The 13,759-nt window shown below is 37.4% G+C and overlaps 1 protein-coding gene across 2 annotated transcripts in view; it reads right to left on the bottom strand.

Annotated features, from left to right (window-relative positions):
• The window catches only part of LOC139147892 (GDP-mannose 4,6 dehydratase-like), an 83,981-nt gene that overhangs the window by 27,808 nt on the left and 42,414 nt on the right, over window positions 1–13,759 (bottom strand). For both annotated transcript variants that reach the window (XM_070719111.1, XM_070719110.1), the window contains exons 6-8: window positions 7,544–7,736; window positions 4,807–4,911; window positions 2,892–3,019 (exon numbers count right to left, since the gene is read on the bottom strand). In XM_070719111.1, coding sequence (XP_070575212.1) covers window positions 2,892–3,019; window positions 4,807–4,911; window positions 7,544–7,736 — 426 coding nt within the window. The remainder of the gene's footprint in view (window positions 1–2,891; window positions 3,020–4,806; window positions 4,912–7,543; window positions 7,737–13,759) is intronic.

The following is a 13,759-nucleotide window of genomic DNA, read 5'->3' as shown; positions in this document are numbered from 1 at the left end:
AAGAAACTGTGAAAGAACCAGTCAACATGTACCAAATACTAGTGCTATTTGCCGGCAAAATACCTGAGAGACGCGTTTGTGTAGTCTAGGACCTCTCCAAGGTTATGGTATATGCTACACTTCCACTGAAACCTACCACATAGCGTACAGCCTAACCAAAGAGAGGCCATAGCAATGCTGCATTGGGCAAAGCTTTTGGTCAAAATATCTCAATTTATGACCTCAGTGAAATTGAGATGACCCCCTTAGATCTTGACGTGAGAGATGCAGGATTTGAGATGATCCCTTTCCTCCTCTGTGGAGGCTGTGTGAATGTATATGCAACATCGGTCTACATTTGTATCACATTAAAAAAGTAGTGTATACAGAACGACTCCCTGGCTTTAGACAAATACGCAAACATTTAGTTGAAATTATTTTGTAAGCTGTGTGTATATATGGCTTTCCTTGGTGATCATGCTCCCCTTGGTTTTGTGTATTGTCCTTCTGAATGCTACCCATGTGAGAATGTGTGAGAACAGAGGTAACTTGGAACTCCACTGGTACAAAGAAACAAACGAGGCATTGTGGTGTACATTGCTGCTTTTAGTTGTTGTTTCTCTTTTTTCAGAGAATGCAAAAGTCTCGTGTAACCCAAAGACATGAAATGACATCCACAAATTCAATGAAGTTTCATAAACACATTTGGACTTTTCTCAAGCTGGTGGAAAATTAGTCTGTGACTCTCTATTATATTGTTTTGAGTACTGTGGCCGGTCTCACGAAAGTCTTTCAGGTCCATGACTGACTAGAGTGATGGATTTGGCTGCTGTAGTGTCACTCTATGTTAAAAAGCACACAACCTCTTGGAGTAGTGAAGTCAACACGTATAATTAAACCAGGACAATGGGATTAAGGTAGCATCCCAGCATGCACTTCAAAATTGAAACGCTTTAAACTTTTGCTGAAACTTTTCCCAGGGAAAGTTTCACCGTTCCTTTTCAAAATTAAATACAAAATCTGAGGTCACTGTGTACAAATTTTGAAAGAAACTGCCAAATATCTTCCAAACATTACAAATTCAAAATGGCTACCACTCCTGTGTTTAACGAAAAATTAAAGTTTCAAGATTCACAAAGATGAGATGGTTGATTCACTCCATGGGCTTTAATGAGCCCACATGAGTAGAGGACCAGAAAAACACTGTAAAAATTTGAGAGTCCCAGTATTTGTACCTCAAACACATTCTGCTTTAAACCTTCTAGCCTTTTTTCACCCTCAGGTATTACAACTTTGTTTCAACCCAATTGTTTTCTATGGTGGGGTTAGGACTTCTAAATGGGGAAACAGGGCGGATGAATTATTACTGTTGACATGTACCGTATGTTTGCCTGTTCTATATGAATACCGTTTTTTTTATGAAACTGGAAATATTCTCACTTTGGCACTGAGAGTTGGAAATTATTTAATTTCCTGATAAACACTTGCAGCTGGTTTCACCCTGTGCATCTGAAATTAAACGCATAATTTATTTAATTTCTCAGTAAAGCATGCAGTAACACCCACACATGGTCCTCCTCCAGGAAAACCATCATGACAATATACTGCTATGGCTCACCAATTAACAATGAGAAGTACACTACATTGCCCCGGTGTCAATTTCCAAAGTGTACAATGCAATGTAACAGTTCAGGGGGAAACAATATTATGGTGTATAAATTTTCGACACTCTGGGAAAAAGAAAGAACTCATTCCGGCATGAAAATACCGTGGCTATGCGATTGTAAAAACCGTGATGAAACAACCGCTACTTCGTTTGACTCTGCCTTTATTTCTCACGTCCATATTCTATTCGATTCTTAGGCTTTTATTTCATATCTGTATGATGTTAATTTACAAGTTAGGCCTGACGAAATCCTCTGAGGCTAGTAATTGCATTAGCCAACTCACTTGATCAGTGTTTGGCATCTGTACCATGTGAGTACATGAAGTAGGCGAGCCAGGTGATGCCGTCATCCGATCACTGCATTGTGCCTTCAGGAACATAGTAACCCTTTGGGCAATATACCCTTTATACCACCGTGGTTTGGTTTAAACCACAGGTGCATGCCAGCGTTACTTGGATACCCGATTGAAGGCCCAGGTTCGAAGTGTGCGACCGAAGGCCGAACCTTGTTTCTTGTGTAGAGAATAGAAAGTACGACATGACAAATACGTCCAAACGCCACCAAAAAGCAACAAAATGAAACATCTACCCTCACAAAAGTAACATCGGACAATCGAAAATACCTTCAAAAGTTCAAATCTTTACTCTGGTAACTGCGTTTGAGTGATGCATGCCAAATTCAGGGGAAAAATCACTCTCGGGCAATCCTCTGCATCTCCTGTTGTCATTCTGCTACCTTTTACCAATGGTGAGTGTGGACCTGTTTAACAAGGGACTGGGGATGGACAGGTTAAAACCATCCCGGCCTTTAAGCCTTTTGCAGCCATGGTTTGGGCTGACAGTATCTTTTTCTGGAGCAAAAGTTGACTTCTCTGCTGGAATAATGGGACTGACAAAGACGAAGGCTCACGTTTGAAAAGAAAGTTCTTAGAATGAACTCATTATCGTGAAAATTGTGTCAACTAGTTTTCTCTTTATCAGATAATATGGATACAGAAGGTCAAGGCACTCATGCAAGAGCATGTACATAGATCCTCTTTTTGTTGTTTCACTGTAATTTACGAAATGAGATCTTCGCCAGAGCAAGCATTGGAACAATGCTGCCAATATTGAATATCAAAATAAACACACTATGAAGATCAAAGGACACCGTTAAGAGTCATATCTGCCCCTCTCACCCCTCCCCTTCTCATCAACCCCCCAACTCTTCTGTGACTTCATCCTCACAACCCCTTCTAACTCTCACCTCAATGTAATCCCTGGCGTGTCCCCAATCTCTCTTGGAGTCCAGGTTACCCAGGATGAGCTCCTCTTGTTGGCCGAGGTGTATCTTGGCCACGGCGCGTGTCACCTTTCTGGTTACAAATGTTTCTCCTGTTATAAAAAAAAACAATAACAAAAGTAGAAAAGTTTGTCTAAGCACCATTGATAATATTGATGTAAGGAGTAGAATGGTGAGAGAGAAAATTAACAATATCCACTTTTGAAGTCGGTATAAATTAATACAGTGGATGGACACAGAATCACATGAAATATTGATAGCGTTTTGACAAAAGCATAGGAAACTAGGTAAATAGTGATAAATTAGTGCATATTTCTGTCATCTTGTCTCTCTCTATCCTTCATCAGTAGAGAGCAAGAGAGCCCCACTACAATGGCTTGGCAACAATATACCATCTGCCAGTGTCCAACATTTGATCACCACTGTCGTCATGTAAGGTATGTTGTAAGAACAGAAAAACAGAATACAACGTACATACTAAATTATTGTACACTGAAATGCCATTATGCCAAAAAAAACCAAGACAGAAGTGTTTTGTTTGACATCTGTAAATCCATGTTAACTTTAAAAAAAATTTAAAAAGTAAAACAGTACCAAGATACACTTTAACCCTTTGAGTGCAAAAGTCAATTTTTGTCACTCTACCTAAGTCAATTTTTGTCAGATTTTTGCCAACACTTTGATAAAAAACTGTGGCCAATGAAATGTTGTGTTCATTTGGTCCAAAATTATCAGAAAAATTACAGAAAAGTTCATAAAAATTGGTAAAATGTTGCACTGAAATTTTGGCGGGAAAAAATACAGCACTCAAAGGGTCAAGGGAAGAATATATCAACAGCAGTTCTGAATTGTGAACACAGTCATTTTCCTGCGTGTCTGATCTAGAGTCAGCGGCACTCAAATTAGAAAAAAGGAACAAGAAAAGTTCAGAAACCACGTTGCTGCATCAGTTTTTGGAAGATACATGAGCCGAGAAAAACACTTACACTTTGTTTTTGTCTAAAAAAAGTTTCAACCACTTACAGATTAATAAAAGTGAGGGGGTTATGCAGATCAAAGCTACAACAGTGATCTCAATAATTTCAATTAATGGTGGCATCATCAGTGACGCATATCAAATAAATGTCTGCAATTTCTATAAAAATTATTGCCCTCGTTAGTCAAACTCAGAAAGAAAATTTGTTTTATCTCAGGTGACGATCAATGCTGATGAGTTCTCTTCCAATTCAAATTTTCTTTGTTGTATCAAGGAGTCATTTAATGAGAATATGCAAATTACAAACAACCCACACACTCATTCTTAATCATTTAGTGAAATTAAAAACTTGGTTTACAGAAAGTTGTGGACATACTCATTTACTCAATTTTAGTGCAGTTAACCTTGGCATTCAGAAAGTAACCCACGAACTCATTCACCGGCATTTAGTAAAATTAAAAACTTGGGCTCCAGAAGGTCGCCCACGTACTGAGGCACTCACTTTTGTTGGTGAAATTGGACTTGACTTCCACAGTATAAGGTGGTACACCCCTCAAAACTGAAAAGACCCAAAACTTTTTGCCCAGTCTTTACATACATTGGCTAGGATGCTTTGGACCGTTCCATTTTCGAAATCAAGAATGAAAATTAGGGGTGTCCATGCAAAGTTTTGTACCAGAGAAACAAACAATGAAATATCTACCGACACTGGAAATTTGTGTGAATTCTATCAAAATTTAAAAAAAAAAACTGTTTCACTTTCAACAGGAAGCTTTCCATACACAGTATTAAGTTTTCACAGTGAAATCGACGCATGCTTATTAAGTTCAAAAACAAAAGTGACACACACACAGACCCCATTAAATTTCATTCCCGATAATCATGAACACAATGTCAACGTACCTCTGCGAGGACTCTCGTGGTTGAACAAAATTCCATTGCACGCGAACATATCGTATGCTTCCCTGAAATTAACGGTGATCCAGTATGCATATACTTTAGCGCAGCCTGCAAGATAAAAGTTGTCAATGTATCTCCTTCTTCCTACAGGAACTCTCAAGGTGCAGGAATTAAAACTAATTAAAAGTAGGATATACATCATCTTTGTCGTTTGGAATATCTCAAGGTGAAAAAATTAGTGGCCATCAAACAGATAAACAAGAAGTCATTAGGCAGACAAAATTTAATTTAGTTTGGAATTTAGAAAGCCCCGATAACGTGGGTCTACTGTCATGGATGACGGATCAAATTCGGTGTACATATACTTTGTATACACATTGATGTAACCTACACACTGTGCACTTAACACTTGGCAGCACTGAGCTTTGTCAAGATAAGATTAAGATGAGGGAAAAGCAATGGTTATCTGTGACGGCTGGCATTTGCCTAACTAACATATATGGCTGGCGCTGGTTGTGGAGTTAGGCATATTAGGAGGGAAAAGGGATGCACAAGATATTTAACCTAACTTCACTGAGCTAACCGAATCTCCTCCCTCTTATATCATTTTTTTGACGTCATTACCATATAGAAACACCATGCGGTTATTAAAATTGGGCGATTGAAGTAAAACCTAAGGAATGCCCTTATTTTGAGATTTTTTTCCAGACCTTTTAAATTGTAAATCAGCTTTCTCCATATCACCAAATGGGACACAGGGAACCACAAGAAAGAGCAAAAAAGTTGTATGGTTACCATTTGATATGATACTATCCATGCTCGGTATTCAAAGTTGATACTATCCATGGTTGGTATTAAAAGTTGTAATTTTGAAACACAGGGTATTATATGTACACTGAAAGATTTCTTCCAGATACCTGTAGTAACTAAATTTTCAAATGTATAATTTTGAAACACAAGGGGGCAGGAGGAGGGGGGTAGGCTTTGAAGGGAAATCTTCCATGGTCCACTTCACACCTAAATTTAAAATCCATGTTGTCTACTTTGATTTCCTTTGTTATTGACAAAATTTTGGAAAATGTGAAATGTGTGAAGTGTGCGCAGAGGCGACTTTGTGACAAAAATATCTTTAAGTATATGTAATAACTGGTCTACCCTCAATGAGAGTATTTTTGTCCTCAACTATTCATGCACAAATGTTCAAGAATGTTGCAACATGTACTTCAGAGACCATCATTTAAACTGTAGAGGGCGACATTTGCAAAAGATGAGAGGGACTCTTCTCTGCAGCCCTTTGGTTTTGCTGCTTCAGCATCTGGTCTCTGATGTGCCCTCAGACCAGCAATGAAACTGTCAACTACATGTACCAAAACAATTCTCCCTGTACAGAACATGTATAGATCCTAGTCCATGAAGAATAGAGATGTACCATTGTCAAGAAGAGCTAGCAAGCCTGGTAACCCATAGTCCAGGGTTTTCCATAAGCGGATTATTATTTTTTTATTTTTTTATTTTTTATTTTTATTTTTATTTTTTTTTTTTTTTGGGGGGGGGGAAGCAACACCCATTTTTTTGAGCAAGCCACTCGCATGTTAATAATATCAGGAAAAAGTACATTTCGTAGCAAAAGAATATACACAAGTTATGCATCAATATGTAAATTTGCATTTTGCCATCCCCATGTTTTTTCTAAGCTGTGGCAAACACTGCCCTCAGTGGTCAAGAGCGACATACTATCATATTGAGGATTATTTTACTTTTTGTAATTTGTTGCTAATGCGAGAATGTTATGTTTGTAGATAAAATTGACATTTTTGAGATTCTCCATGAAAGAGGAACAGTTAAAAAGTTAACACTGTTAACTATGTGAGATTAAAAATATTGGTTTTTGCTATAGTTTGTAAACTGCAATGTGAATAGCACATTGCTTTGCCGCATCATTGAAAAGGGCACAGTGCCCTACCAGTCCATACAAATCATTACTCAGAGGTTGATTTCAAGTGCCATTAACCCTTTCACCACCATGGTTGACCCAAATCTATTGTTTTCTATGGTAAAGTTGGACCGGTACACAGGGAACTGGGGGTGAAAGGGTAAAGTCCAAAGTTTTGTAGATATTTGTTGAAAGTGAACAAATAGAAATAACACGAGCCAGAATACTCTTGTAACCAACTGAAACAGTTTGAGAAACTTGCTTCATGAGAATGTAACCGGCCTTGAATGAGAGCTTGTTCCCTGCCCTTTCATGAGAAGTAGCCAGCATGATGACAGTTATACAACAGTTATAACTAAACATCAATAAGCTAACATGAAAGTTTAATTCATATCCGCCACTAGGGGGCGCTATTTACAAAATTACTTCTCTGTGCTCACAGTATCTTTTTGATTCCAGTGTAATTTTGCATGAATAATTGTTATCCGGTTGGAAAGATCATAACTTCAAAAAGACGATGAAATAATCATTAAACATTTTACCATTAAATCAGACAGATATTCAAGAATAAAATTTAAGAATTAAATATTACTATTATTGTTATTCACATGACAATACCTAGGCATAGGTGACATGGCACTATTTTCATTGACTCATTTCTCTCCGTCACCATTTCATTCCGATACAGAGCTATCACCTCATTTCACAGACACCATTCATCACTGGCTGGAGTCTGGGGTAGTGCCGTGCAGAAATCAGCTAACTTCAAACCGTCACCTCGGAACATAGCAATCTTTCATCACTTACCGTATGGCGAACGTGGATAGAAAGGCGTGGTCTCCTTTTGCGGAATCTCCCGGACTTTTCCGAACATCTCGCTGCTGGAAGCCTGGTAGAAGCGCACCTTCTTCTCGAGGCCGCAGGTACGGATGGCGTCAAGGAGTCTAAGGGTGCCCACACCATCGACGTCGGCTGTGTATTCTCCCATCTCAAATGATACCTGTTAAAGGCAGTGAAATGCAATCAATTGAATTTATTGAAGTATTACCACAAATCATTTTTATCAGTGAATCAATCAATCAATCAATCACAAATATTTATGATGCATCAAAATCAATAAATATTGATTAGCTCAGAGGTGCAAATATGCCAATGTACACTGTATGTGCCTTATCAAATAAATGAGTCTTTAATTCATGCTTGAAGCTGTTCACTGTGGATGCTTGCTTGTTAAACATCATAATCGGTTCATAATTAATACTATAACCTTTTGTTTATAAAAATCAATTAATACTTGATATCAGCATTCCATTTCATTTAATCTCTTTCCTTGTTGTCTTTATTGCCAGGTATTATTAAATCTCCATGTATGGATAGTTTCACAAGATGAAAACCAAGGTAACACACAGGCTCACACACACAGAGTACAGCAGTACAGCCACAATGGTAGACTGCCTTTTGACAAATATTCAGACTCTAACATTTCTAAGGTACTTTGCTGGGCTGCTGCTGCTTGTGGGAACTGTGTACAGCTTTTGGAAATAAAATGATGCTCAAAGAAACATGCCACAACAAAAAGAGAGATACACTGAACAACAGACATGGTTTCATAACTTGACAAATCAAATGAGTGGTTGTGTTGCAAATACAACGACTACATGTACAACAACTGCAGCAAAATAAAATTACTTTTAAATACTATATCTGTTTGGGGAAAGAATTTTTCCATAATTCACAGAAGAAGAGAATGAAACACAGTTTTTTAATTCATGACCTTGTCTAAAATTTTCAAGAACAGGGTTCATCATCAATATCCTTTTCTGTCTGAAAACCACTTTTATTTTATTTTGGATTGGCAAGTACATGTTTTTATCACTTTGGATCACCACTGTTTCCCATAAAGTACTTGTAAACTATAACAAAAATATGGATGGCCCTTTGAAATGAAGGAGACAATTCTGAGATCTGCCTCCATCACTTTGATTGGGCCAAATCAATTTTTTATTGCCAGGTTTCAGACAGCAGTGTTTCAAGTCAAAAGCCAGTCAAAACCATGAAGGCTATATCACTGTAGCCCAAAAGTGAAAGCAAAATGTCAAGCAACTGGTGATATAGTAATATCTTTCAACAGGGTCTCATTCAAAATAATTCAGTAATATTTCAAAATTCACAAAGTTTTAACAAAAATGTCAGATTATGACCTCAAATTTTTTTTGTGACAGCCACTTGTATTTTCTATGGGACCACCAGACCAACATATTAAAATTTTAATTTCAAATCCTGTAAAATACAAATTATCAATGACAATTTTTGTCCCAGTTGCTCTCCACCTATATTAAAATGTGAAGAGGGGATATATGCAACTGAATAAAATTTATCACCATTTCACATCTGATGCATGACTGAGGCTCTGATAATATTTGTTGTACTCTCATCAAATCATTTCACAGCATTTAGTAACTTCAATAAGCAAAGTATGAAAGTATGATGATACCAGTACACACATTTGCTCAGAGTTTAATAATTCATTTACACAAAGTTCTGTTCCAAATACAGGCAAAAAAATCCGATGGGTTTGGGGTCAAAGGGCAAAGGTCAGCTTGTTTCTACCGCCGACTCTTCTGTGACAAAATTCATCAAAATTTAACGACTTTTGTTAAAAAGAATCCCTGAAAGTTCTGTGACCAAAAGTTTGCATGTCATGTCAACACAAACTGTATCAACCTTGAATAAAAAAGACAGACCATGCCCCGTCTTTGCATTCAACAAAGGCAACACAAACACGGTGATAATTTGCACAACAGGTTTACTTGACATAAAATTTCAATATTTATGATCATGAAAACAAATGAAATATCAATACGGTATACCTACACTGGTAACAGCTGGCTGTGCCATTAGATTGACGGAGCACTTTTTCAGTTTTAATCCTCTTTTGATTGTAATAATTTAGCATAACATCATGTTAACATAGGTAAATATGAACGAGCAGTTCTACATGTAAAAAACACTCCGAAATTGATGTAATTCTCATGAAAAGAACTTGAGTATCACAAAATTTGAACACATTCTACTGTTTTCGGGTACGGCACACGTTATGGTGATTGTTGGTATTTTAGTCGGCCTGATTTCTCAATTTGGAAATTTTTATAAATTCCCATAAATATAATTGCAAAATGTACGGCCTAGATTTCCTACAAATGAACAAAGTCGCTGGCTTGTGCGTGTGTGTGTGTGTGTGTGTGGGGGGGGGGGGGGGGTGTCCATCATTTGTTAGGTCAACTGAAACATCTTTTTTAGAACCAGTCATGAACCTTGGTATTGTCAATGTGTCACAGTGTGTTTAACCTGTTCACCCCCAATTCCCTGTAAACTGGTTCACAATCACCATTACTAACAATGGGATTGGGCCAAACCATGGTGGTGAAAGGGTTAAGTCACTGTCAAGTCCACCCCTGCTGTACTGAACACAAAGCCATGCAGTTGTTAGCTACGCTGATTTCAAAGAAATTGAACAGGCGGTTTCAGAGAAGATTTTTTTACCAAAAATAGCAAAAAATGCCCCAAAAATACAAATATGCAAATTTCACCACGATTTGAACAAACTTAAGTGAGGTCACCCCATGTGAACTGCATATAAAATTTCAAAGCAATAGGACTTGCGATTTCAGAGGAGAAAGCAATTGTTGACAGACGACAACGACGGACGACGACGACGGACGACGACTGACAACGACGGAAAATCAACCTATTTGATAAGCTCCACGTCGCTGACAGCAGAGCTAAAAAATAGCGCCAATGGCACTTGATCACAACTGGCACATTATGAAACTACTCTATCTCTGGGTACACCTGTACATGAAATACTGAATGGGTAGGTGCTGCGGGTTTGGAGTTTGTCAGTAAATGCACACAGAAAACAAAGTCCCGAAGTAGCGAATTCCAGCCATTTTCAAACCACACTGTTTGTCAGTGGGGTAAGCAATATTCGCAAAAATCACATTTCCAGGCTAATAGACTATGTTTTACGAAAATCACACGTCCTTATTACAAAACTAAAACGATCTTTGTCTTTAAATCAATGCGCCAGTAAACAGGTCCAGCAGCTAGTTATGTCATCAAGTCTGTAATGTTAAGGGTCATAACAAATGTGAGAAATCTAAAACATTAAATGTTGTTTTTTATCAATTTTATTACCAAAAGCGCATGAAAATCTCTGATACTTGAATCAGCCATCCTGCATATTTGTAACATTCATCAAAACCTCATTTCTGTTCCACAACTCATTAAATAGTCCACAATGCAGGATTGGTGTACATTCCAAAACTACATATATGAAAGACCCCTAAAATCAATTAGTTAAAGGGGGGGTTAGAAATTTCCCAAAACTATCTAACCGCTGCTCCGTTTGGCTCCATTTTCGAATCGGAACCTTGGAATAGTCTGAATATCTCTACCAAATATCAATGCAGTCTGTTCAGTGGTTTTTGACTTTTTGTCGTTTACGGAAAATGGACACTGTCCACCACCGGTTGAAGCTAACCCTATATCACAACTTCCAGATGTGATAACGACCTATGGTCATTATGTTAAAAAATACCGCCAATGGCGCTTGGACATAATGACCGCCTAGTATTATCGGCATTATTCAACAACCACACTCACTGTGAATTAGACAGACCACGAAGTCAATGAGCAACATATAGCTGAAAGACTATTTTTCACATTGCGATTTTAAGCTCATTTTTATGAGAAAAGAGACATGTATATGTATATGGAGAAAAAGCAGAAGACATATTTGTAAATTGTTTGTTAAGTGACAATCATATATGCATCTCTTGAAATTTGTGGTTATAAGGTATAACAGTAGTGTAAGAATAATGAGGTATGAATAAGTTAGTAAAGCTAAGTTGACAGTAATTAAGATTACAAAATTATACACTAAGCTGGGGAAATCTGATTGAAATAAATGTTGAAAAGTAGCAAAGTCATGGTCATCTTTTGTCTAATACCTTGTAAGTTCATGAACTTTACATAAATCTTGCTATAGATTTGTTGCTAATGGGCAATAACTGTGTTTCAGATCATTTGAGAGCAATCTATCCATGACAGGTTTATATAATTGTAATATCCTTCTATTAAAGGAGAGAAACTTCTCAAATATTTTTTTTCCTGTAATTTGCTGTGAGAACACATGGACAGATGCTCAGGACTGTATGCTGGTGCTACCTTGATAACTAACCTACAACTTGTAACGTCATTGTCTAACCTGTTCACCCCAATTTCCTGTAGACAGGTCCACACTCTCCATTGATAACAATGGGTTTGGGCCATACCATTGTAGTGAAAGACTGTAACATGTGAGGTTGTGGATACTTAATCTCTGGAATGTCAAAGTCTGTATATTGACTCAAGGATGTTTACTTAACAAATGCCTAGGGTCATCTCAAAAGTGAGAATCTAAACTATGAAATATGTTTTTTTTAATGCTTTTGATGCCCAAAAGACCATAGAAATCTCTTATACTTCGAATCAGCCATCCTGCATATTTGTAACATTCATCAAAACCTCATTTCTGTTCAACAACTCATAAAACAGTCCACAATGCAGGATTGGTGTACATTCCAAAACTACATATATGAAAGACCCCTAAAATCAATTAGATAAAAAGGGGGGTTAGAAATTTCCCAAAAATATCTAACCGCGCGCTCCGTTTGGCTCCATTTTTCGAATTGGAACCTTGGAACCAGTCTATGTATCGGTATCAAATATCAACGCAGTCTGTTCAGCAGTTTTTGACTTTTTGTCGTTTACGGAAATGGACGACATCAAACACCGGTTGAAACCACCTCTATATCACAACTTCCAGTTGTGATAAAAAGGAGCTGAAATTTGTAATAAGTATTTTTAAATTTCAACAACAAGCAGAAAGGGAGATTTTATAGGGTAGGGTAAATTAAGAAGTGACCTACAACATATGAGAAGATATAGCACCATTTGTTTTATGATTTGCGCACTTATACAGTTTATCAAACCACCTGTTCCTAAGAAGCTATGTACATATAAACCAAGTGACCGACAAAACACAATGTCACTGGATAATTGTGGGTCACAAGCACTTTTTAAGAGCAATTTTATAATACCAATGTCATCTCTGACAGTTCTCACACCTCCAGGAAAATTTCAAGATAGGTATGCAGGACTGAATAATTTATTATCTAAAATTACATCAAGGACGGACGTAAACAGACATATTAGTGCTTTATGGTAGCAGCGATTACACAATAAATAGCCTCTTCAGCGTTAAAACAAATATGAAACCAAAGAGTGTGAATGGGAAAAATTCCGGGGGCGTAAGGTATGGGGTGTTGTCAAACCTACACCCCTAGATGGGTCCCAGCCAATTAACAGCCCCTTGATGGATTTGCATATATCTATTGTGTGGCATCCATCAGGTACAGTGTATGATATCCTTGAAAATGTCAAATTATGAAACTGACTGGATTGGGTACGCGTATGGGGTTTTGAAGATGAACCAGTGCACAACTGATGGTAGAATGGCCTTCACTGGATTTTCTAAAGCGAGGTGTATGATTGGATGCACATGTGGCAGTCTTCCACGCTGTCGGAAATCCTATACTTATTAAAAATACAAATTGTCAGCAGGTTGATCATGCATCGGAAAAAACCTGACCAACAGTACTGAATACACCTCTGAGGATCTTATAGGTCAAATAGATTACATGAAGATGAATAAAGAGTACAGATACATGTAGTATATCTTGCTAATGCATGCGTTAACATTATTTAACCTTTTGAACGCCAACGTCAATTTTTTTACCCTTTACAAAATATACCCGTCAATTTTTCTCTGATTTTTGCCAAAGTTTTGATAAAAAACTGTAGCCAATCAAATATGTCCTGGTCCAAAATTATCAAAAATTTTAGAAAAATTCACAAAAACTGGTGAAATGGGGCAGTAAAACTTTGGTGGGAAAAATACAGCTCTGAATTACAGCATTA

This window comes from Ptychodera flava, chromosome 13 (assembly GCF_041260155.1).
Source record: "Ptychodera flava strain L36383 chromosome 13, AS_Pfla_20210202, whole genome shotgun sequence".
NCBI lineage: Eukaryota > Metazoa > Hemichordata > Enteropneusta > Ptychoderidae > Ptychodera > Ptychodera flava.
This window is presented reverse-complemented; position numbering and strand designations above follow the sequence as displayed.